General features: G+C 39.7%; 2 protein-coding genes, 1 long non-coding RNA gene and 1 other non-coding gene across 5 annotated transcripts; 2 read left to right on the forward strand and 2 right to left on the reverse strand.

The window, feature by feature from the left end:
* The first annotated feature begins 10946 nt into the window (after positions 1–10946).
* LOC118404099 lies at positions 10947–11994 on the forward strand. The gene is made up of 3 exons (XR_004829743.1): positions 10947–11012; positions 11366–11461; positions 11920–11994. It is a non-coding gene; the product is annotated as an uncharacterized LOC118404099 (long non-coding RNA).
* Positions 11995–18738: 6744 nt separating this feature from the next.
* LOC118405071 lies at positions 18739–23547 on the forward strand. Of its 2 annotated transcripts, XR_004829836.1 has the most exons (5): positions 18739–19036; positions 19305–19445; positions 19880–20042; positions 20374–21206; positions 21569–23547. XR_004829836.1 is itself a non-coding variant. In XM_035804473.1 (4 exons), the coding sequence occupies exons 1-4, from the start codon at positions 18749–18751 to the stop codon at positions 20511–20513; spliced, it is 732 nt and encodes a 243-aa protein (XP_035660366.1). In that variant the 5' UTR covers positions 18739–18748; the 3' UTR covers positions 20514–23547. The 2 variants fall into 2 exon arrangements, 1 of the variants encoding a protein (XP_035660366.1); XM_035804473.1 differs by having other exon boundaries at positions 20374–23547.
* Positions 23548–24358: 811 nt separating this feature from the next.
* LOC118405072 (protein PET100 homolog, mitochondrial-like) lies at positions 24359–25998 on the reverse strand. Its single transcript, XM_035804474.1, has 3 exons — positions 25896–25998; positions 25647–25722; positions 24359–24602 (listed from the first exon to the last, which is right to left on the reverse strand). Exons 2-3 carry the CDS (start codon positions 25673–25675, stop codon positions 24383–24385), a joined length of 249 nt encoding a protein of 82 aa, XP_035660367.1. The 5' UTR covers positions 25676–25722; positions 25896–25998; the 3' UTR covers positions 24359–24382.
* A 557-nt stretch (positions 25999–26555) lies between these two features.
* Trnay-gua lies at positions 26556–26643 on the reverse strand. Its single transcript is given in 2 exon segments — positions 26556–26591; positions 26607–26643. It is a non-coding gene; the product is annotated as a tRNA-Tyr (tRNA).
* Between the last annotated feature and the right edge of the window lie 297 nt (positions 26644–26940).

The following is a 26940-nucleotide window of genomic DNA, read 5'->3' on the forward strand; positions in this document are numbered from 1 at the left end:
TTCAACCTCCGTGAATAGTTTCATCAGGTTAATACGTCACTGAATAAAGAGACTTTATTTACACAACCATTGCTTTATTGTCACCGACGTTTCGGTAACCGTCTGTCACCTTCTTCAGGGCAATTCTGACTGGTTCACATTGTACTGCAGGACAGGTGTCGCTGCTTACAGTTTATATGCGGTCACAAAACGTAAAGCGTTTGCGTTTGGGACCGCACTATAGATAATTGGCATAAAGCTGTCTGTACATATGTAAATACTTTACGTTTTGTAACAGCATCTAAACTGTAAGCAGCGACGCCTGTCCTGCAGTACAGACAGACGGTCAACAAAACGTTGGTGAGAATAAAGAAATGGTTGTGTAAAAAGAGTCTCTTTATTCAATCAGGGTCTTACTCAAGTTACACGGCATAAATAACAACCGTTACAGATATTACTAATAATAAGTTGTCAGATTTCCTTGGCACATTTTATACAACGAATTAATATTTTTATCTTGTCGGGCTTGCGCCCGGCAAGATAATGTGGCGGATATTTTCCATGGTTCAATGGTTCAATCAATGGTTCAATGTTAACCCAGCCCTTCCAAAGGCCCTTCAAAAGGCCCTTTTCTCTTTGCCCAATTTTATGGCTTAGTTAGACAAGGGTTACATTGCAGTCCAGTATCAAAACTGTATTTTAGACGTATGTGGTCCAGCGTAAATAAATCTACGCTTTAACCCATGTTTATCATAAAGATATATCAAAAATTGCATCAGAAGGAATTTATTTTGTAATAAAGAATAATGCATACTCATTGTGGGTCAAAAAGTTTTACAATACCGGTTTATTGTGCCAATAATTCATCTGACATAGATTATGTTAATGAGGTAAATTTCCCATATCTCTCTACACTGGGGGATTATTTTAGAGGGTAAAACTTATTAATTAGTTTAGAGGGTAAAACTTCACTGGAATGGATTCATCATTCTTTAATTGTAAAAATAAAACAACGTTTATTTTTGCATTTTGCGACTTGCAGTCTTTGCCATACATTTATACATTTCTATACCTTTTAAAACGCGGTTCTATAGAACATGTAATGGTTAGCTCAGTGGTAAAGTTTATGCATTGTAATCCAACGCTCCGGGTTCGATTCCCGGAACGGGAATTTTTCAACTTTCTTTTTTTTTAAATTTTTTTTTACACCATTAAAGTACTAGTAAACAATACTTTTGTCTTTTGACCAGAACATTTGGGAATTTCTGTTGTAGTTCTGCATTTTTCCGCTGTTGGGATATTTGAATGAACGAACAGACATGTACATGTAGGGTATATGTCGTTCTAACTTTCATTAAAATGCCCATACAACATCTATATCACATAATTGCACGAGAAGAAACTGATTTTCTCGAAAATAATTGCATCCTGTATGACAAAAAGTTTCACTAAACATGTTCATTCTTATATTCCTGGACAAACCTCATTTGCATATTGGTGAATCTCTCCATGCGACCATATCAGATTTAGTTACTCTATTTCTATTTACATGACATTCTAATAACTAGAAAAACGTTCACACATGCAAACCTTAGCAAAATGTCAGCTTTTTTAAAGCACTTGTTCTGGTTGTTTCTGATTATTTTGATGTGATCCTCATGTTTACTGATGAACACTGGTGAAGCGCCGAGGTACCTTTTCCTGACGAAATCCCTACTACCCGGCAAGATACAGCTTTTTTTAAAGCACTTGTTTAGGATGGTCCCTAATTAGCAGGCCGAATTTTGAAATAAGGGATATACGTACCGTCCAAAAAACAACAACACACAGGCACTGAAATTTGACGCCCATAGTTATTTGGGAGTCAGGTATTTTTGGGCCCCGAAAAGTGTCGGAAGGTCCGCGGGTTAGGAAATTTGTGATTTCGGGCCCGAAACGGGCCATTTGGGCGATTTTGGAGAGATTTGATTTCGGGGCCCCTGGGAGTCAGGTGAGGCAGTGAAAATTTGTCAGCGGGAGGTGTGGTCAATTTTTTTTTTCACTGGGAAAATGGTACTGCGGAATCTGAGAAGCAACAAATAAATTGGTGTGGCCTGAGTATATGATTAGTTCTGGTTGAGTTTTATATGTTCTGTTACTGCTAGTGCTACTAGTATATTTTAATGCTTTATCGTCATGGTATTCGGTAACATATATACATCTTCCAATGTTGAAATCTACACGCCGTCTGTATTATTAAAGCATCTTTATTTCTTATCCGACAGAAAAAAAGACCAGACAGGCCCTATATTATAAAATTAGTAAGTTGTCATGAATTGAAGAAACTCATATAACTGATTGATTGGTTAATCACAACTAACTTTGTATATCCTATATTGCAGACGCAAGGAGGTACTTTGATTTCATTAAAGAGAACGCGTCTAAGGATTGGGAGAACCTACTAGTAGCCTCTTGCCTTGGAGTCGAGTGGACAGTGATCGAGAGAATAGAAGCCGCAAACCCTGACGACAAGTCCCGCTGTATGGACATGTTAGAGCATTGGCGGCAGCGGAACGGAAAGAGAGCCACCATGGAGGTTCTGATGCGGGCTCTGTCTATGGCAGGGCTACATGACACTCTGGACGATTTGAACTACAAATATCCAGGTAATATAGCCTGTTTTACAAATTTAAAGATTTCTGTTCCATATTCTACCGAATGCTGATTTCCTTAACTCCTAAATGCGTACGTGTGGTGAGCTGAGTCTCCAAACAAACAAAAAACTCAGATTGGTCCATAAGACATATATTTTTTGGTATCTTTATGATCTCCAAACCATTCTGTTTTCATTGTTAACAATTAACAAAGAAACTTTTTACATCAGGAATGCAGAAGATGATTCTCTACCTATAAAATAATACAATGACAAAATACAAACGTGTTCAATGATTGAGCTTGTCTATAATAATAGAAATGACAATAGCTTTTCGACAAGTATCGTGTCATGTTGTAAACAGCAGTAGCAGTAGTTCATGTAGTATAATAAACAATTTTTCACCTGGCGTACTTACCCAACGGGTTGTGTTTATATTTACCTCCATGAAATATTAATGGGGGTTTTCACTATCGTTTGTGTGTCTATTAACAAGATAATTCAAGCACGGCTTGGTGAATTGGTTTACACATATTCAGGTAATATAGCCTGTTTTGTCATCACATTTCTGTTCCATCTTATGCAGAATACTGATTTCCCTAACGTACACCTCACCTGAATGTATAGGTGTCGAATCATCGAAACATCGCCAGGCAGGTGTTGGGGCTGTGACTTGTTCATGACATTCGTACATTTTTGTACGCATCTAGTATTGCATAGTTTTTCTCGGTCCACTGCTGTATGATACAAGATGGACCCACGCATCTGCTTGGAGATTGCACTCATAATGATTGTAAATGTTAATGCTACAATGCTAACAACTAGTAAACAGGCATTTAAATTGTATGTTTCTTATTTTTTTATGTCCAAGAGAAGTACATTCCAAGGTACAACATTGCAGCTGTCAATTATAGCTGAATTATTATTGTGTTTAGTTGTATATGTCACAGTAGAGATCACGATCCAGTAGGATCGCCGATCCTCCTAGGAGAGATCGCGATCGGAGTTTCTCCTAGGAGAAATCCCGATCCCGATAAATGTGTTTTCTCTAGAATTCACTGTTCACTTTTCAGTGGAATTTCTAATGCTTCTTTCAGTTCATTTGTTCATCTCAGTTGAAAAATTATTTATGTACTTATTCTAATAAGTGGATTTGAAAGGATGTCAAGATTTTGTTAGATAGGTGAATTTAAAAGCTTTTCAGGTGGAAACAATCTCAGGTCTTGATGAAACACCGAAATTTTTTTATTAGTCATTTTCAAAAGTTGAAGGGTACATTTCACTGAATGGAAAGTGACATGTAAACCACTACTTGTAAGCGCCGGTTGGTGTTGCAATACTTGTAAAGGATCTTTTTCTTCGTATTATACAGGGATAATTTTGCTTCAAGATTTAAAAAGTCCAAGTTGCTATTTTCAAACCGTTCAAATTTGAAAGCGTAAAAATACAGAACCTGTTAAAAAATTCCATTTCTGTTTTCTATCACTGTATTTACTGCATGTTTTTGTTTACTGCCACTGTATTTACTGTTTTTGTTTACTGTTTACAGGAGAGGAAGCACCGGGGCAACCACCAATAAACGGCCTGGCAAGGACCCTGCCCCTATCGGACTTGGTGTGGACTAAGACCATGTTACCCTGACATCCCTCAAAAGGAATTTGGACTTCTATCTTTGAATGGAATTTAAAAAAAGACGCTACTAGCTATAGATCTACGAACTTGGACTTCTAAAAGTCGGCGGTACTCTATGAGGACGAAACCGCCGGCTTGGACTACAATCAATTGAAAAACAAAAAAACTGAAAGCAAGCTAACTTTTTAAAATTAAGATTTTAAGTTATTTTGACGCATTCACTGGCAAGCGCATATGTGTAACCCCCCATGCTTATACCCTTCGACGTAAACATGGCATAGAAAAAAGATTTGCTTAATTGTGCACAACTTATTAACAATCCTAGCGAACAGAACGGATTTCTGTAGAAGCATATATGGGTATAGGTGGTAGTGAGTGTAATGACTGTAAGCACCTCCCCTATTTACATCTTATCTCCTTGGATTTTGGTTTGACGGTAGATACACGAACATCAGTGGTAAGTAAGCTCAAACGGAATATAGAAATTGTTTCTCGACGCCGCGGCCGTGTAGGGCAATTTTTTCCTTTCTCATACTAGTATCTTGCCTCTGTCGTCTCTTTCTTCAGCTTTTCTGTGATTGGCTAAAAAATGGAGTGTAGGTGATCGGGAACGGATCCGGAGTCGCGAGACTTCGGTGCGGTGCAGAAGGCTTTGAATTTAAAACTAATGAATGCTTAACACATGATTATTCTCTAAGTAGTAGAAATAGCAGGAACAAATAAAATTGCAGGAAAGATATCTTGTGTGCAAGTCTTCTTATTGTGTTTTTTATATAAACCAACTCCAAGCAGAGGTTAGGCTCCCGGCTGTTTTGGGGTGTTTTTTAGCCGTTTTTATCAGGCTTTCTATTTTGTACTGTTTGTTAATGTCTCACGGCCTCAACAAAGCGGTACAAAAAGGAAGCCTGATAAAAACGTCAAAAAGCAGTCAGGGCCTAACTTCTGCTTGGAGAGTACTCCAAGCAGATATGGGAAGGGCATTTTACTGACTTAATGTCACATGAGAATGATGAGGCAGTGCATCTGCTTGGAGAGTAATATATTTTTAAAAAAAAAGAGTAGCCTATTAGTAGTTCTAAGACTTGTGCTCTTGGCTAGGATAACATAAACCCAGACGATGGCACCCAGGCTAACAAAAATGCCACACCAATATGATAGTTCCAAGGCTTTTACTTGGCATATGTTGAAGTATGTTCTCGAACTAGAACACATAGTCTACCCTTCCTCAAGCCATTTGCAGTTTACAAAATTGTATTGCCAGAATACTATTTCGGTTAGGTAATTATGATTATGGACAAATTGATAGGTCTCAATACCAAGTAAAATGGTGGCTGTGACAACAAATGCAAACCAGTTATATGTTGTAAATGTGCATGCATGAATATGATATTTAGGCCCAGATTGGATATCATTTCACATGTATATGTGTGCTATATACTTAGCAGTTAGCACATACAGCAAACAAATGACAATCCTGGACAAAACATGCTTTCATTGTACAAAATGCTACAAGAAGATGTGAAAACAAATGTAAGTTGCACTAAGGTAGATGAAACCATGGTTGTACCCCGCTCAGTACCTTTCAAACGGTACAGGTAAAAGGTATATTACACACTGCAAAACTCTACACAGTTTTAAGATACATGTACATGCATATAAGGTTACAAATTGTCATGTTGGTGTTAAATTAATTGCCCTATTGGAGAGTAGAAGTGGCACGTTATTTGCCACTTGATCCAAATGTTGTCCATGACGTGTTCATGCCTTACTGGCTGCAACCACCTGTGAACACAGAAAAGTGACAAGAAATCACTGAAACATCCAGCAAAATGAAACAAAGAAATTTTGAGAATAGAACTAGACTTGTGCAATTTGGGAGGCCCTGGGTGGTAAGATTCTATCAAATTTGACAGAATCCCTCTCACATGTTTTGGCAGGTAAGGTGCTGCTTATCTCCATTTGTATTGCCCTTGGGCCACACAATTGTGCAATCATTGCAGCAGGGGTTAGTCCATTGGTAGTGGTGTGAGTTACTGGTAAGTTACATACTCTTTCTCATAAGTGCAGACTGAAAGGTAGAAAGCAGTATATACCATATCAAAGTGTTTTGTATGGCTCCTCCACATAGCTCTATCTATTTAAATCACATCATGTATCCAGATATAATGCTGCCCATACCTGTAAGTGTTTTGAGTAGAGCCGTGTCTATCTGTTCATCTGTCCCGTCCATGCCTACATGTTTGGTCCAGCAGTTTAGCCCCTGCACAAGTAGTGCTCGGATCCCAGCAGCGTGGGCTGATATCTCTGTACACACAACATCAGGGACGCCCAGGTTCCTGCAGAAAGTCACGGCCTTGTCTTTGTCCGGTTGGACCGCCTTGAAAACTTTTTCAGCTGAAGTTCGTATGGACACTGGGCAGGGTCCTGAAAAAAAGGATACTTCAATGATCTTGACTGGTTATGAAATTGCTGTAGCTTTTTATTGAAATAAGACTTTTCTTAGTATACTAAATGGTAAAGACTTTTAAAGAAATTGTTTTTAATGTATTTTCCTACTTGGAGCAATGTTGTGAGATTGCAACATGTGTGGCGTAATCGGCAGCACTTTATTTGGGCTCAGGCCCAAGAGATCCTGAGTTCGAATCCTGCCGTGTCACCGATCTTGTGCCCTTGGGAAAGGCACTTTACATGACTTTCCTCACTAAAGACTCGATTGGAAAACGAGTACATGTACTAATTTCGGCTAGGGCTGTCCCTCCGATAGACGTTGAATGGAGGTGCCGTTTTTTAAGAGAGCTACACCTCGAGCACGTTAAAGAACCCACCACACTTAAGCTTATTGAAAAGAGTAGGGGTCCTTTCTGGTGTGAGTGGATCAAACCTTACAGTCTGGTCTCCTGGTTGACATCTTGCAATGGTGATAGTCACCTGTTATATCAATCCTTCCACAAATGTGGTGAAAACTTAATTAAGGGCATATGTATAAGACTACATGCAAAAAAATAGCCTTTAGAACAGTCGCCGGCCACGGCTACCTGCTTACCCGTGTTTTTTACCAAGCTCCTATACAGCACACTCCAGTACCACTGTCCTGTTGGCTTTAGAGGCGGGGTGTCCTGCAACGCTAGCGGTACGGTACATTCCTCCAGCATCACCGATACAACGTTCTTACGTTTCTCGCTAAGTAGCCTGTTTAGAACGGCGTTTTCTATCTGAAAATTCCCCCAGTTTTCGTCCACAAATCTTGGTGTAAGTAGGCACAGTACGTTTCTGCTCAACTCCAGACTTTGTTGTAAATTGTCAAAAATGCTCTTCCCAAGAACTGCATCCCTTGTCCAGAAGAATCCACGAAATGAGAAGTTCTTCTCGACGGACTCCAAGAGTTCAAAAGCTGCATCTTGGTCATCTTCGTGGTAAAGTAAGACGAAGTCGTACTCATAGTGACTATGCCCCGCCATACCAGTACCTCTTCCAGCGGGAGCATCTACTAAAAGTAGGGGTGGTTTGATTTATTAGATAAAGTTATTAGTACTTTGTCTTTGCACTTTGATATAATATGATGCTATTTCAATAGTATAGAATGAATTATTACCATATAAAATTATATATATAATCAAATATTTGTTAAATTGTTGACTATAGTCAGAAAATGTGAAAAAGTCCCCCTTTGGAATGGCCAAGTCTTACCCATGGTGCACTGCCAAAAGTGAAACTCAAGAAACTTCCGGGTTGCAGGGTTGTACGGGCAACAGGTGGGGAAAAGTTAAGAATGCCCTTAGCCTTAATTCCTGAATCACGGTCAACGAATTTTGAGCAGGGTAAGGCTAAACAGATCTATTCTATCACCCAGTTCACGCATTCCCTCCACCATCATTTGTTATTGAAATATTTTGATTATAAAGCCAAGGGTTCAATACCCCGGACGGCATGGTACCCGTCTATTTTTGGATGTGAGTCACAAAAATTTCCCCTCCTTTGAACAGGTCTCAGTTGCAAAGAGCTCTTCATTACCGACTACATGACGCAGATTTGGTTTATATACCAGGTACTAGTTGGGTGTCTGCATGTTTTTTATTCATTTATTAGTCCTCACGTAGTTGTGGGCAAGATTGTGGGCAAGATTTAAAGCAAAAGAAGCCTTGCAGCGACAGTCGTCGCGTCCAGAGACGTCGACCATTATTTGTACAATAACATGGTGCTGTACCAAAATCTCCAGGAATTTTTTCAACGCCTTTTCTTCATTAGAATGAACCTTGGTAATGTGCAATGGCCTTACAGACATGTAATATTATGTCGGGAATTGAACAGCAAAAGTGCCAGGAAGTTTATAATGCCCAATTGTCTCCATTGAGTGAAGGTTGTCATGCCCTGATCGATGAAAGCCTCCTTTATTCCTCCAACGAAGTAGCCCAGTTTAGTATCTAGTACTTCGACTGGAATCCTGAGGAAGAATACAGTTGGACGGTTGATAATCTGATACCCTGCATTGATTTGTATTGGGTCAAAGTTTTAAACGTTGCAACACAACTTTGTGTTTTACAGGAATGAGACAGTGATGTCGGATGTGGAAGAGGACATTGATCCCAACGGAAATTTTGCATATGACGTAGCAGTATGTTATGAAGATGACAATGACGATGAAGAAAAGACAGAAATTCAAGGCGTCGTTGACAAACTAGAACAGGATGACTGGGGATTCCTGGTCTATGACTCTCACAGGGATGGGGAGGGATCACAAGTGAAACGACTCGAGAAGTCTGTAGATGACTGTCGCCATTTAATTGTCTTCCTTTCACTCAAATTGCTGGAGGCTATCAAGAGGAACGAAGAAGCTCCCGCAGTAACCAACTTCGAAACATTCCTATGCAACATCCTGCATAACCGAGACACTCGACTAAAAAGAAAGTTGATTGTCGTAAGGTTGGGAACGGAATGTCAAGACTGCAACATCCCCACCATCTTGAAAAATTGCAGGATCTTGAACATCCGAGAGAAAGGATTCTACAGGCAGCTTTACAAAGCTGTAAGCAAACTGCCAGGTATCAAAGTGTAAATATTATTATTGTTATTGGGTGGGCCAACTGTTCTCTCTTTGCAGCCACCACTTGGTGAAGAGTTGAAGGCTAAACCGGAAGGGTCACTCTGTCTCTGGAACTTTGTTAGGATCAAAAAAGGTGTTCTGATTTAATGATAGCACGAGAAGTGGATGGTACATGTGCCACCAGACCAGAGTAGACAGGGTGTTTCACAGCACAGTCTAGATCTTTCACAAGTCATACATTTTACAAGTTGAATGGTAAAATGACAGACAAACAAAGAAAAGTCTTGACTGAGACAGATAACACAAGTCTAGAGTAATTTTTAAATACATTATACTCATTCCTGTACTAGACCAACATCCAAGCATGTGAATGGGAATATAATGACATATGATCTTTTCAGGTGCACAGACCATAGAAGAAATCCAAATTCGGAGGAAGGTTGACCAGATGGCCAGGGGAGGATGTTGCACTGAGGCCGTCCTCATGAAAGTAGCCAAAGAACTAGGGATACCACAAGATGTGTTATGCAGCATCATGCAAGAATTTGGGGGATATAGAGCTCAGCTGGTGGAGGTAAGATGAAATACTGTAAATGCAGAAATGTTCGCGGTAGTTATATGTTCGCATTTTTTGCAGAGGCCACTTCACCACGAACTTTAAACCACCACGAACATTTTTCCATTATGTCACTGGAAATTGACATGACATCATGACATTGCAATCTATGGCACTACCACGAACATAAAACTACCGCGAACACTCAATTTTCCCACTAGCGCAAATTTAGTAAATCCCAGTAAACTTAAATGCATTTACAGTAAAGTATTTTCTACATAATGGTGTCAGGTTTCCAATACCTCTACACTTCTCTTTGAATACACATAATTAATTCCACTGGTTAACGTATGATTAATGGTAATATATTGATCACATTAACCCATTCAGGTGCTGGTGGTTTGGCGAGTCCACCGTGGCCCAGAGGCTACCCTAGTTGTCGCAGATGATGCCATTAGGAAGGCCACCAACACAACACCTCAGCAAGTGGAGGCTGGTCCGCAAAGCCTGGGTAAGAGTGGAGTTTTATCATGGACTAGATTCCTTACAGTTGGTATCCTTTTCATGTGATAAACTAATCACCTCCATACTTTGTGAAAAGAAAATCCTCCAGTTATTATAATATATATATAGTAAAAAAAAAAATTGTGATGAAGTGAACAGATAACAGTAATTACTCTCATAATTCTGCTGGGATTCTTAAGACCACCAGGTTTTAAAAAAAAGCAGCATTATCAAGATGTCTTGAACACCTCAATATTTGAAGTGTACTTTGGGGATTGTTATTACACCAGTAGTAGATCTCTTAAAATTCTGTTTTCTTTTTTATATCACCAGTACGTCAAATAAATTAAGCACACTTTGACAGCATATCAAAGAAACAGAAGAGCAAGAGATGATAATCTGATAATAGAAAGGAAAGGCAAGAGGAGTTCAATTTGTTGTAATTTGGAGCTCAGTTGTGGAAGATGTAGCAGCATGAAAAAGGAATTACATTTTTGGACACCACTTATCCCATTGCCCCATAATCACTATCCACATGGTATTTTTCTACCCACACGCATTTTCTCTACAGTCTCAATAGTCATTACCCTTGTTTTTTTCCAGTTGGGGCAACAGCACCTAATCGATGGATTCAGAAGCAGTGCCTCCTGTCATCACCCAACCAAACAGTAAGATTATTTTGTCTGGTCCATTTCTGTCTGCATCGTATTCTAGAGTTAGCCTGATGTTCATTATTCTCTCCTGTCCTCTCTGCAAATTATACTTAAAGATATATATATGATGTCAAATGTTGAGACACCCTTTTGTTTTACTTCATTCGTATTTGTTAAGTCAGCGTGTTGATTATCAGAAGGGGTGAACTTCAATATTGAGCCATTGTGACCCCTTCCCTACCGACATCTCCATTATGTCACCATGTAGTCCATGGATGAACCCCCAGTAGGAAGAAAGTTGGACTGAGTCATGTATTCACACTTGTATAGATTCATGAAAGGTAGTGACTATATCTCTTTGTTTTCAGGTGCATTCTTTTCAGGATCTGATGTTGATGGGGCTACAAATTGTATGGAAAACCTGAACATGGCCACGCCACCTCCGACTGATGACACAGTAGATGGTAAGGGTCAAAGGTCATCACATATGCTAAACTTAAGGTTGTGATGACTGATAAACATGATGACAGAAATCATGAGCTCCTTTTGGACTGATTTCAATAGTGACAGAGACCTGGGCCCCTACTTGTATACTACTGTAACAGTACTTTTCCTTTATTCAAATCAGTCTCCTGCCTTGTAGGGAATTGGCCACAAACTCTGTGGGGAGGACTCGATAGAGCCCTAGACAGTGAGATTTTGTGTTTCACAAAGTACACTGACTCCATATTGTTTACAATGGAATCAGTTTTACACTGCACTTTGGAAGCAATATAACAAGACTACTTTTTCTAACTACCTTGTCCATGGTATTGAAATATAGGAGAGGTATCAGGAGTAGACAGGAAAGTTTTGGTATTATGAGCAGGAAATCTTCTGTCTGTAATCTCTTTAATTGATGAATTGATTTTTTTCCTTGTAGAAACAGTAGAAGAGGAGGAAAGACAGTTGTCTTCACTACCATCTGTGCCAACACATGCCATCGATGAGAAACAAAGTCAGTTCAATGAAATTTTCCTATTTTACTTAGAGTTAGTAGGAAGCCTTGGATAACTTTTCAACTAGTATTAATTTTGTTCTTTAACATAGGAAAACATACACCTGCCAATATCCAAAGTCGCTCAGCCATTCCATAGGAGTAATAATAACTGGAGACATTCTTTTCCCTGCAGTGTTTCTTTGTGGCCAGAAGTAGTTGCTGGTATTAATTCATAAAATGATCATTCCTTGCTGTTAGTATCATGTATCTTTTCCATTTATCCCGGCATCTAAAACAGAATGAAAGAGTCCAGGTCAATGATACTTTAAAAAATTCTCCCTAGATCCATAGTCATGAAACTACAGTACTCCTTTTAACAAATTTCTTTGACATATCTGAGAAGAATTAATGTTGCCTAAATTTCATAACAGTTTCCTATTTGTATCTTACAGACTATTTTGTTTCATCCTTTTTCAGAGAAAACAAGAAAGATTCGACAAGTATCGTGTCATGTTGTAAACAGCAGTAGCAGTAGTTCATGTAGTACTATAAACAATTTTTCAACTGGCGTACATACCTAACGAGTTGTGTTTATATTTACCTCCATGAAATATTAATGGAGGATTTTACTATTGTTTGTGTGTCAACAAGATAATTCAAGCACGGCTTGGTGGATTGGTTTCATACTTGTTGGAGAGTGACAAAACCTGCAAATGATTAGATTATAGGCCCCCTATCGACTTCCTTTGATACTGCAGCGTAGCTTCCAGTTTGGTTATCTCTTGTTTTGAACAAGCCATGACCACGACTTTTCGTTGTTAGACAGTTCTTGTGCCAAAAAAGAAGTCACATAAGTCTGGGCCCCCTAGCGGCTAGTTTTGGGAAAGCAGGGGCATTTTTTCGAAAGTTACCGAGGAGGATAACTAAAAAAAAGGAAAAATGGATTTTCATGATTTTTGGGTTGAATGTAGCTTGGACGATGATGTACAAAATGAAAGACTAATTATGCGAAATTGGAGTACGGCTGAGGATTCTATCATCGCAGTTGTTTCAATGCATCTCTTGTCCCGGACATGATATGGTCTTGACGTTTAGGTGACATGCAGCTTTTGACGTCAGGGAAATGTGGGGTAGGTTTGAGCCTCCTAACTTTAAATTTTTGAACTGCAGGGGCGTTTTTGTCAAGACATTCCAAGGAGGATAGCTTAAGACAGAAACAACGGATTTCCATTGTTTTAGGCATACTAGTAGCTTAGGCAAAAATGTTCATAATGATATACATGTTAGGGAAATGGGGACTTAATTGCATAATTAATGAGGAAACTGTATAATTTCATTGTTTTCCAAAACTAGATTTCAATAAATGTAAAACATGTAACTTATCATAGAAAGACATAAACATACCAAATATGCAATGAGGAACTGATTTGCATAATCTATGCAAAAATGACAAAACAACTTAATGATAATTGATGGTAACTTTATACATGTGACATGTGCACGGTAGTCAATGATGATTATCACCATGCATAAACCATGTAAATGTGTAAGTCATTTGCATAAAATCTACAAAAGCTCTAGATATTTCATATTTCACCGAACTCTCTATTTTTTTTCTGTTTCCTTTATTGTAACACTTCTTTTATGGTTAAACTTTCGTAAACCTATCTTTTTCCACAGAGCTCAGAAGTGTCGCCCAGGCGATACCCAGGTACTACAGATACCCAGCCGAAGGTAAGCTCGATGATTCTCGATTCTTTGTAGCAGATTAAAGCGACTTACTGACACACAGAAGTATCCCTCTGCCACATATGTATAATTATAACTTGCCATGGGGAGATTTGTGCCTTTCTATCACCCTTGATGTTAGTAATACTAGTATGGTCTAGTATATTACTGCTTTATCGTCATAGTAATCGGAAGTATGCCAACATACAAACTAGGACGTACAGATATATGTTTTTGTATCATCTTCCGATCAAGAAATGTACTCGCTGTCTGTATGATTAAAGCATCTTTGTTTCCTATCCGACAGAAAAGATTGGACAGGCCCTAGATTATAAGATAAGTAAGTTGTCCTGACATGAAGAAGTTCAAGCTCATAGATTGGTTAATCAATGAGTATTGACCGCAATCAACTTTGTATATCCTATATTGCAGACGCAAGGAGGTACTTTGATTTCATTAAAGAGAACGCGTCTACGGATTGGAGGAACCTGGCCTCTTACCTTGGAGTCGGGTGGGCAGACATCAAGAGAATAGAAGTCAGAAAGCCTGACGACAAGTCCCGCTGTATGGACATGTTGGAGCAGTGGCGGAGGCGGAACGGAAATGGAGCCACCGTGGAGGTTCTGATGCGGGCTCTGTTTAAAGCAGGGCAAAATGACACTCTGGAAGGTCTGCAGTATGAATATCCAGGTAATATCACTTGTTTTTTCTTCAGATTTCTGTTCCATCTTATGCCAAATGATTCTCTCTTGCTGATTTCCTTAACTCCTGAATGTTACATGACCTGAGTCTCCCCAAACTAGTCACAAAAGTCAGATTGTAAAGATGTTACATCTTCTTTGGTTCTTTGTGATCATCAAACAGGTTTGGTTTCATTGTGAAGGAAGAAATTTGTTCGTCTAGAAAGCGGTAAGATGATTTTCTACATATTTACAAGGACAAAAAACGTGTTACATTGATTGAGCATATTTAGTAATGAAAATGAACAAATAGCTTATTGTACTGTATAGCGTGCTATATTGTGAACAGTAGTAGCAGTCATAGTAGTAGTTTTGTTAACAATTTCTCAATTGACGTACTAACTAATTTGTACTCAACGGGTTGTGTTTACATTTTTCTATTTCCTTAATTAGTTTCCTACTTCATTGTTAAGCTTGTGCTTCTGTGGTTATATAAACATTTTTTTCTTCAATCTAAACCTCTCTTTTTCACAGAGCTCAGAAGAGTTGTCCTGACGACATTTACGGGCTACAGAGAGCCAATCGAGAAAGCCGAAGGTAAGCTTGATGAATATTGGTTCTTTGTAGCAGATCAAAACGACTTATTGTCACACAGACGTATCCCTCCGCCACATGTGTATGGCTTATCATAGAGATGGAATGTGTTAATGTAGAGGAACAAGATGTCAAATGGTACGTTCACATTCGGTATTGCGTACAAGTGTATCATTGAAAAGCCAGTACTCATGAGCAGTAAGGGATCCCATATTCACTAATATTCTTTATACATAGCAATGATATAGCTATGTTTGCATTCATTGACACACCAAAAACTCCTGAGGTCCGTAAGAAAAGTCAAGTGCCACGTAATTTCAAATGTCATTTGATATTCTGCATTTCGTCCATGTTTTTTAATCACTGAAGCCATTACTTTTGGTGAATCTTTGTTAAATTGACTACATAAAACCTAATTTTGTTATTTGCGAAACACACATTGATTCAATTTTCGAATGAAAAAAAACTATTCGTTTGTTTTCTACACATCTGTCTCAGGGCTGTCTTCCACAACAATTGATTTCCAACATCCGGAAATGGCGATGTTGTACGGCAAAGCTCGCCGCCGGCGCCATGATGGGTCGCAGCCTGTGTTCAGTTTACAAGTTCCGGTTGCGGGTCAGATCGGATCTGGGAAGACCTGCTTCATCAACAGGCTGGTGGGAGAAACGCCAAGGCAGGACAAACCAATCGCAGATGAAATACCGATCGTTTCAGATGCTTCTCTTCCATACAGAAGAATGTATAAGTCACCAGGTTCGACAAGCTTGCCTATACCAAGGACATTAGAACGTCCTTGCCTATACGTTTTTTTGTTATTGGTGACATATTTTATTAAAAGTCGCCATGAAGTTTGATAAGAGACTCTCTTTCTTGTCGTACTTCAAGTCCTTTATGATTTGTTGCAGTAGACATAATTCAATGATTAATTATACATATCCATAGAGTCTTCTTCTGAATCTTCCCACACATAGAGGAAGCTTTTGGGCGACGATCGGTCATCCCCGGCGGTGTCAAGGGGGCTTCCAAGTCAATGCCAGGCACGGGTTTTATGAAGGATGAGCTAGGAACGGCTAAATACCCACGGTTGACTTTCTTGGAACTCGGCAGCGAGGCAACTTACGGGATGCACCCACGTAACACCCATCGGGGAGTCTGCATTCTAGTCATGTCTCTGCTGCAGAAGCTGGACCCTCCATCATATCTGAGTAAGGCATCTCGGAAGAAAGAAATACTTCCATGATCTGTACTGTAGTTTTTGTTGACAAACATGTTCTAAACATCTCTTTTCCAAGTTTGCACATGGGCTTATGATTTATTCCTCCAAAAAAATAACATATTCAACACCATAACTAACATTTTCTGTAATCATTGTGCTGTTATAAAGACCTGGACCACTGGCTCTTCTCGATGCTGCAGCATCACACAAAGCCACGTACAGCTAGCGAGACTGAGCCGTCAAGCACATCACCACCATTTGCCTCGCCTTCAACCACAATGCAGCCTTCAGTCCTTATTGTCCTCACTAATAAGGACAAGGTTTCCAAGGTAGAATTTAGTTCAATTTTTCAGATGACAAGTTTCATTCAACCGGTTTTGATGACTTTCCATAGTGTTACCTTTAGCATCAAACGAAACATCAGAAATGTGACGTCGATTTAGGTAAATGATTTAAATCCGTCATTTTTGCTAATTTGATGAAGCAGCTCATTTTGGAACTGCATTGGCCAATTTTGTTTGAGGCTTATTATGAGATTGACGCACCATCATGATTTTTGGTATGTCGCGCGATAGCTTAAGGTGTGAATTACATATATCATCTAAATTCTAGTAACATGTATGCAATGATTATTGATACTACTTATGCAAATCATGAACTTATTTGCATTATCAAAGAGTGAATTTTATGAACACACTGTGTTCTATGCCATGACTATTGAAACAGGTGACATTTATGATTTAGAAAGAGCGGAACATAGATAGATGCAAATTATGCAAATCATCCATTACATTTCAATCCAAAGCAACACCAAGTTGAACACAGATCATGAGCTTACTTGTTGATATTAGAGATATCTTTATTCTACTGGAGCGCACATGCTAGTATTTTCAAGATTTCTTTCAAGGCTACCTGCAAAATTTGACTGGATCACTAATTCTAAATCACATTTCGTTTTTCACAGCAATACATCTCAAATTACAAAAGGAAAATACGCAGACACATCCGCGGAAAGGCCACTGGAAAGCTAGTTTTACCAGATATTTTCGCAGTGGATAACACTGATGAAAACCCACTTTCTGTACACGCCGTTCGAGAATACATCCGGAAAGTGGCAAGAGGCCTACCTCTTATGGGTGAGAGAATCCCGAACACGTGGCTTCACCTCCGCTCCAAACTGACGACCAAGATCAAAAAGGGGGATGCAGTTTGGAAGTTCAAGGATGTCGCGAGGTTGGCTCGAGATCCTGACATCAACATCACTGACAGGAGCACACTATCTAGGGTTCTGACCTTCCTCCACGATCGAGGTGACATCATCTTCCTTCGCGATTCCACTCTAGGTGGTGACGTCACCCTGCAGCCTCCGCTGGTGGCTCTTGAGGTAAAATATGATGTTTCTGAATTGTGAAATCTTAGTTACAATATGGTGAATATTCTAATTCTTCGACTAAGTCCATTCCCAGCTAGCTAGCTCCGTAGTTTGTTTTCTAAAGCGGTAACGTTTTTTTTTTATTTCATTCTTTTAAAGTGGTAACGATTATTTGTTAACACTACAGTTGAAGCTAGAGTACTATTGGCTACCTGTACTACGTGGCATTGCGATCACTTGTTGGTGGTTACGATTGTTCTCTCTATTGACCTGGCTATTGAGTAACGCTCCTATCTAAATATTGACAACCATTTTCTTAAAGTCTCTTGAGAAGGTACTCATTACAGACAGGTTTTACTGTGCATTTATCTTCTGTATATAATATAACTCAGGAACACCGTACTGCCTTGCAGTTTCAAGAGGTCTGTCCAAAGATGACCAAAGATAAGCGATGGTAAATCTCCAACTTAACTTGATGCTCATCAAGCTCTGCAGATCCTATATATACAAGTCCTAATTAATGTTAAAGCTTGCTCCAAAATAGATGTAACAATTGCAGTGCATGTTGCCTTTCTCTACTATATTTTATGTCTAAGGAAATTCATAGCCTAAGATATGTTCCCGTTTGTTTGCTGAGAGTTCCAATAGATTCTGGCATAGTATTGTGGTAAAGTTGTGTCAGTTTAAACAATGAAAGATTTTAAGTAAATCCGCCATGTCATTGTGCTTGATTATCTGATGTAGTTACCTAACACACATTTGCCTTCCTCTTAGGTATGTCCACCTACCAAGGGAAGGGAAGTACCGGTGCAAACGGACCGACCTGGGCGTGGTGACGTCCTACCCGCTGAACGTGACCTACAAGATTGCGAACTGGTCCGAGTACAGCTGGCCACAGGGAGCCCGAGAATGGATGCCTGTGGGTCCGCTCTTCTCCATCCAGTGTGAGGACGTGAAGGTGTCTGTGGACATCCTACTGCCTCATGTGCTGCACCTAGCTGAAGGCTCAGGTAGGAAATAGAAACCATTTTTTAAATTGCCACCTTTAATGTGGTAATTTTAGCACGTTAGAACTTGGTTAGCTAGGGTAAAGTCTGACTACTTTCATTGATGATGTAAATCGCACAGTTAATATCTAATACAATGATGGCACTTGAAAGCTCAGAATTTCCCTACCAAATGCTAAACCATCACTGTTTGCAATGTACTTCAGAAATCACAAGAGAGGACCTGCGTGTCATACACGTGGTGGGTGACTTCCAGGAGCTGCTGCTCGTTACAGAACTCACCAACTCCCACGCGGTGACCAGGTTCAAGAAAGGGAGCGACTGGGGTTTGGTGGGAAGGACGGAAAAAGTATCCAATGTAGTTCGGAGCGGATTACTGATGTCATTTCGCTCATTAGAGGACTCCGACCTTTCCCTACTGAAAGTGTACATCGTCTCCAACTGTAGGGCTGTGAAAGAGGTAGGGACTTTCCATTTCTATGTATCCACTTATACACACACACACACACACACGCACAGACACACACATATATATATATATATGTGTGTGTGTGTGTGTGTGTGTGCGCGCGCGTGCGTGCGTGCGTGTATACATATATATGTTCTCTTTAATAAGGCTGATTTCAAACATGTTGTTAGAGTAACTGTACTTGTCTCTTATGCATTATCTTAACAATTAAATCATTTATTATCATTACGTTATTAATAAGTTTGTACTACACACATAGGCCACTGAGCGAGACGAGAAGAAATGGAAGTATGCACACTGTGACACCACGCCCTGCCAGCTATACCGAGGTCGCAGATCCAGACACCTAGAGGGGAGGGTTACGGATGGTGAAGACATTCGGGTGAAGATACATCCACCGGTTTGTTGGCAATTTTTGTTTTATTCAGATCTGTCATCTAAATATATTGTGAAAAATGCTTAATTAGCTCTTTGCATACTTTGGATACAACAACGACCGCGCACATAAAACTAGCCATACCCTTTTCCAAATAATGCATTCCATGGTCATATGTATCTTATGAAGGTTTGCAGTATTTGTTATTTGTGGCCTACTGTGCTATTTGTGTTCACATAAAGTTTATAATGTATATGCAATAAAGATTGAAGTAGCCACTTGACAACATATATTTGAAAATATTTTTTTAATGTATATTGGCTTGGTTGTATGCACATATTTCATGATCTAATTACAAATTTACATGCATATAGAAGGCATCTTGTTGTCTCTGGAAATTAGCTCCTTAAGTTTAACCCCACATCGTTAACGTTATTTTATCTGCGATTTATTTTCAGTTCCTTACGTTTGAGGACACGTTGGACACTGACAGATTTTACGCACCGTTCCGTGTTGAAGTTAGTCAAAACCTCTGGAGGGACACTACCGCGCGGCTACACTTGCAACTTCTCGAGGAGATCGACGATCACACAAAGGAGTCTGTTTCGGAGCTGATACTGGGTATGTTCAGTGCAAGAGAAAAATACAGATTGTAAATAAAGGACACATTCACCTGTATCAAATCTTGTAGAATTAGCCTGGCACTTACCGGTGGGTCATTAGAAGTCACTAACCGTGCCAGAGATACTTTACATAGGCTATAAAGACTGCCATTGTTCATGCTCCGTCATCAAAGATGACCTGATCAAACCAATCACCTAAACTATACGTGGCCGATAATGACGATAAAGACTCAAGCGTTTCTCTGGAAAAAATCACGATAATCCAAGTATAGGAAGAAAACCGTGCCTGAAAATCCATAACGTTCAGAGCAAATACCACCTTTATTCAGGCCGCTACAGGCGACAAGAGGGAACTGACAGTGGTCATTCGACACCAACAAAGCTGCAGGGGCCACCGTTGGATACACCGACTACTTCAGGTACTATTAGAGACAAGACACAAATTGAGAGCGGTGTAGATCTTCCATAGCATCTAGAAGTACATGTACTATTATAGTGGCTCAAACATATAGATAAAACAGTCTTTATTTTCTTGTACTTGTATACCCCAGGATAAAGTCAAGTAAGTGAAGTGTATTTGAATATTAATATCACTGCATGTACATCTATTTACGCCACACGGCCCAACAAGTACAGCAAAAATCCAGAGGGTAAAAAACATAATTCATACAAATTACAAATCAAGATAAATTCATACAATTCTAAACACTTAAAAAATATGCAATTTCAACAAAGTTTGTCATGCGTATTGTGAAAGAAGGTAAAAAGTGGCAGTGCATGTACAAACTCAGTAAACTGTTGTGTCATTTATACATGAATGTCTGATCCAGTACCTTTTGTACACTCGTGTTGACGTACATGTAAGCCATCTTGACTAGCTGCATTCTATTTATGTTTATTCCAGTTAACATGGACGGCTATTTCGAAACTGTCGTCAATAACGTGAACTACAGGTGGGCTGACTTGGCTCGCAAACTGGGGTTCACACGAGGCGAAGTCAAAGCAATCGAAAATGACAACCTGCGATATCCTGGCCCTAAGGAAAAGTGCTGGGAAATGCTTGGAGTTTGGGAAAACAGAACCAAGAGCCAAGATCCTTTACAGGACCTGAAGCAGGCTCTGATAGACATTGGTCAGCGGCGGACAGCAAAGTCTTTGGGAGGTGTGTCTTCTATATTGTCACCATGCAGTACTAAAATTGTAATCACGTAACATTCATCATCATCAATACAGACGGACAGTTGCCATCGGAATATACAGTTGTATGTACTCGATATCATCAAACAACATTTTTCTCTCTCAATTTTCTATGATCGAAACTGTAAATAAGTGGCCAAGCTTTCTTATGAGAAAGAGCATGAAAATTGACCTTACTAATAATGAATAACAAAGAATGAATAAAGAAACTGGATATAATTCTCCAAAGGCTCAGACGATTCAGATAGCACCCAGCAATGGCATGATATGACATTCTACACGCATTTCTAATGTCGTCTTTTTTGAAAGGATTACATTGTGTTGTAGGTATGGCGTCTTCATAAGACAAAATACCAGTGAAGACGAGGAGGGGTTCGTTGAGCAGCTTGTTCATGAACTCCTTCGATCCGGAAGGCTGCAGAAGTCTGACGTCTTCTACGACAAGCATAGCCTGAAATCTGTAAAATGCAGGGTCAAGACTGGATAAACAAAAACATCTTCCCCAACTGAGAAAACAAAAACTACCTCCTTTCAAAGAATATACGTTAAAGACCTAACCTTTGTAGCATTCCTGCAAATGTACTGAGCGTTTCCATGATCTTGTACGAGTGGATGGACCTTTCATATCAAATTACTCTTTTTCACCAGAAAATGAAACCAAAGCAATTTGAGCAGGTAGCACTAATAGCTGTTGTCCCAAACATCTTGATATACCGGTGTCATCTTATTGTAAGTTTTGAAGAACTTGTTTGAAAGTTGCTGTCATAAATAAGTGTTTGTAGATAAACAATGTCGATAAATTGCTAGCTTTGTATGGTGTTTTCAATTTATTTTTTTTACTTTATATTGCCATATTAATATTGTAAAATAAAACGATTTATGAATGAGTGTAGACGATTTAGCCAATGTAAATTCCATATTAATTATATTCAAGGGAATTGATACCTAATCAATGACCAAAGACAGGAGCGGATGTATAACAATGGCCGTTTCTCTGTGAAGAATTTCATCGTGTTACTAAATTAATATGGCCAGATCATAAGATTTCTGTATACGTGTATCATAACAAAAATATGATACAAAGAATCTAATCATTTCATGGCCATTTCATTTTGTGTTCATTCGAAGGCCCTATCGCAACAAATGGCTAAACAATACAACTTCTCCTTGATGTTTCAAACTGTTCAGATGTCAGTGTCTACAAACACTAAATGAAATGCAATATTTTATACCAAATGATTGACGAAAAGATTCAAGAGCTTTGAATTCTTCTAAACATTCCAGAAATAATGAGAAAAATGGAGTGTGCGGTGTTTTAATGCTCACATAGATATTTTTTATAGCCAATATATTCTCAAAGTAGATTGTACAGAATCCTTTTTAAGTTTTTGATTGTGGAACCATTTGGTGTGAAAAGTGTGGAAAATAGTGTGTTGTAAACTTAAGACCAGAGCAAATATGTGAACAACAATGAATTGATACAGCTGAGTTTTGAAACAAAAGGTACATTTGGATGACTTAGTCATGGCTTTGAAAAAGCCATTCCCCTTTGTCATATCAAATGTACAGAGATGTGTGCCTCTAGTACCTCTTGTTAACAATAGTTTTATAAGAAATTAATGTACATTTAAGATGACCAAAGCTTTATTTGCATCAAGTTTCACTTTATACAGATGTTCTTAGTGTTAGAAATCTGTTGAAAATACTTTACTTCATTGTGTGTATTCTGTAGCTTCCACATGCTAATGAGTTATGTCCGAACCCACACAGGTACATAACGTGATTACAACAAATTGCAGTTCAAGTAAATGTATGTAATGTATGTGATTTGTAAAATTGCTTCTCTTCAGAACTCAGCAACTAAAACAGTGAAACCTTCAACAGTACATGCATGGAGTTCTTACAACAAACAATTGTACCATATTAAATGTTATACCAACTGTGTAGCTTTCAAACTGCTCTTTATTGTTTCACATTTACAGGGACCCAATTTTGTGGCAGGAACAGAAAGGAGGCATTTGCAGTGCATTTACTTTAAAGTTCCAAGTTGGATACCTGAGTTGAAACAGTAGTTCAGTATTAAGTAAGAATGAGCACATGGTTAATCAGTGTGTGGAGAGCAGTTACTAAGAAAACCGCCAATGTTCTTGCCAAGTCAGCATATGGGGCCCCTACGCTGTGATTTGGATCCCCTTTGCTGTCAGTTGGGCCCCTACGCTATGCTTTGGGGCCCTATGCTGTGATTTGGATCCCCTTTGCTATGATTTGGGCCCCTAGGCTGTGATTTGGGCCCCTACAGTGTGATTTGGTCCCCTACACTGTGATTTGGGCCCATACGCTGTGACTTGGACACCTACACTGTGATTTGGGCTCATAAGCTGTGTTTTGACCAGCAAAGGAGCCCCTACACTGAAAAATCCTGGTGAGAACACTGACCACTAACAACAAATACAGTGTCTGAATATTATCAGGGGGTTTTCTTCGAATAAAATTGCAAGCGGGAGCATTACAAGATAGCAGAGAGACCAAGCTATGGGGGTGAGGGGTGGGGGTGGGTGAATGGTGTGGAAGGGGAGCTCCACAATGTGGGGAGTCAGAGAATTTTAAGTTGAAATGGGGTGTTGTAAATCTTCATGATGGATATATTTCAATCAGACATGACACAATTAAAGACTGTGGCCATACTGGATCTAGTAGCTTCCCTACACGGCCATTACAAATATGCTCTTCCGCATTCCTTCAATGGTGTGCGCCTGCGCAGTAGCGACTGCCAATCCAAGATGGCGGCGGGCCATGACGACGTAAATATTTACTCGCGTATCTAGGAAGATCTTACGGCTTGTTGATTGGTAATAAAGCTGTCAAGCAGTACCGGCGCGGCCGCAGGGGGCGCCAAATTCAAATTTCCAATCTTCGAACTAAAGCGCTGAAGCGAAACAGCCGTGCCTAGTCAATCAGAATTTCATGCTGGTCAGGGGATCTGCTTCTCAAGGTAAGGGGTGCATGGTAACGGCATGGGGCAGTGTTCCTGTTACCCTTTTTTAGACAAAGCCCTGATGATGACAACATTCTTAAGAATATTCACAATGTCACAGTACAAATGAACAATAACACTCCTGAGTAGAAAAATGTACATTTCATTCAGTCTTCGTCAACATGGAAGTCCCTTTCCTCTCTCTTCAGCCTGTCTGCTTGTTTTTTCTTCATTCTTTCTGCAAATTCCTCCACTTCCCTGCGGTACTCAGGGTTGGAGTACATCTTGAGCCGTTCCTCTCTCCGTTTGGTCACGTGTTCCTCGAAGTAGTCAGGCTGGTTGAAGTACCAGAAGATTCCAACAGGGAAAAACACGTACACAGACAACCTAGAAGGGTATGAAGATAACAATATGAGAACAAGCATAACTTGTTCAATTATCAAGTTACTAAAAAAAATCATCACTTTTTCTTGCATTATTGTAGCCTGGGTACCATCTGGCCTCTGGGTAAAGTTGTGGTAGTTTGCTACTATGCCAAATTCTGCTACCTGTCTGGGGAACTGTTAATTCAAAACTTTTGGTGGCGAGGTCAGTTAATGAGTGAATTAAGATATGGTTCTAGATTGCTCGTTTGATGACAACAGGCCCTCCCAGAAGCGGACAGAGGGGGATTAGGGTGTTGGAAGGCCTGTTTGAACGAGTGATTGAACCCGTTTCGTAATTCACTCATTCGAATGTGTAGGGACCAATCAGCATCCAAAATTTGGACGATTGCAGACGTTACAGATGTCCAATTAGTTCCCAGAAGGAATAGCAGAGAAGCGACTGTATAAATAGAACTACAATCTGGATGGTTCTTGTTCTTGTTGTTACTGGGTAACACCCCTTGTGTTAATGTTGGGGCAATTCACCCAGGGCGCGGTACTGCTGTCTTATTTTCCTTCTTCCTTGAACTTGACGGGGTCTGTTTGAAGGGTTTGTAACAGTGGTGTTCAAGTACTGCCTTTCGTCCTTGCCAAAGGGCACTAGTGCTTTTGTGGCCACAGCGATAGCAGTCGTGATTTGTGATCCGGCTGCCCAGGTTCGGCGCGGGTTCGAATCCCGGGAGTCGGGATGTTGTTTCTTTCTGTTCTAATCGCCCCTCTGGTTGTTTCACTGGTTCCCACACCGGGAATCGAACCCGGGCCTTGGCGGTTGTTGGTACCCAGCCTAGGGTTATTTTCTGGGTGTTACGCTGCAGTACATTTATCAAACTTGACGTTTTTGATCCCTACTCTTCTAACAAAATACAACTTAATAGAGCCATTATGGACTTAACTTGCAGTAGAGCAAACACATGCTATTTGTCCACACAAGGAGCTTTTATCAGCTGATAAAAGGTCCTTGGTCCACATAACATTCTCTGACATAGGATTTATTCAACTTTCATACCTGAACACCTCTAATCTCCAGTCCCCCATACTTGGCTGTGGTTTACGTGGTCGTCTGATCAGGAAACAGAGAAAACCTTGAGGAAGAAAACAAGACTTGTAGTAAACATCTTCCAAAAAGTTATACAAGCGCCCCCCCTCCCCTAACAAAGGAGGAGGCAAAAGTGGCATTTCTCTGATAAGAGCTATATTCTACTTGTCACATATGGATATTATTTACCAAGTTAGAGTTATTTTTAGCATAGCATACCTTGAAGCGCTCCGGATATCTGGGAATGGTGGAAAATACAGGGAAACTCGGAAGGTCGCGAAATTTCATATGGTGGCCGCCATTTTGTATTATGATGTAATGCCTCCAAGCTCCGCCACCTAGCGGGACTTTCTGTTCTGACAGCCTGGCATATTTCAAGGCGAGTCCGAAAAGAATCCCGGAAGTACAGGTATTTCAACGGTTATGTGCAAATATATAAACCTGTAGAAACTGCTTGGGGTTGGAAGTCCCTCCGACGGTATTTTGGTACTTTGTTGTGGGGTTCTTTATCTATTTTAAAACCACATTGGAAATTGCTGAAATCTTTGGACAGTCACACAGTCCTGGTCCGATCAAAGTGAATCGCAACAATGTCACTTACCAAGGGAAAATACATGCTGTTGTGTACAACACCATCTCAATAAAGGAATATCATGTTTGTAAAAAAAGATAATGGTTTCTTATTCACGCTGGCTGAGGATGTAAGAACAATGGATGCATTCTAAGCCTTAGCCTAACTTTGTAGTGCTAGTTAGTTAGGAAATTATCATTTCATAATTCAATTTTTTGGTCATACTTCTTGGCGATAGCAAAATTGTCCAATATCTTTCTTGATACTTGAAAAGTATGTAAAAGTAATAATTTGGAAAAACAAAAAATTCCTTCGAGCCGGATTCGAACCAGCGACCTAAGGATGTCAACATGTTCCCGCTACAGTCCTCCGCTCTACCAACTGAGCTATCGAAGGAGTCATGACGACCAACCGAAAACTACACCAGGTGTACACCCCCCGCAAAGAGCATACAGGTGAATCATTAACAGGATGATAGGCCATAAGATGTCCTGAATAGTAGAGTTGTACGCAAATCTTTGTTTACAAATGTATTTGTTGTTTTATTTACAATATTTGACTATTCATTTGTGTATATTGCCGGACCCGAGTTAATCTTTAACTGAGTTGAATGTTTATATTTGGTGATCAAACAGTGAAATATTTGTCCAATTCCTGAATTGTACTGTGACCCAAGATTTGATTAATGTTAGC

The sequence above is a fragment of the Branchiostoma floridae genome, chromosome 17 (assembly GCF_000003815.2).
Source record: "Branchiostoma floridae strain S238N-H82 chromosome 17, Bfl_VNyyK, whole genome shotgun sequence".
NCBI classification, from domain to species: Eukaryota; Metazoa; Chordata; class Leptocardii; order Amphioxiformes; family Branchiostomatidae; genus Branchiostoma; species Branchiostoma floridae.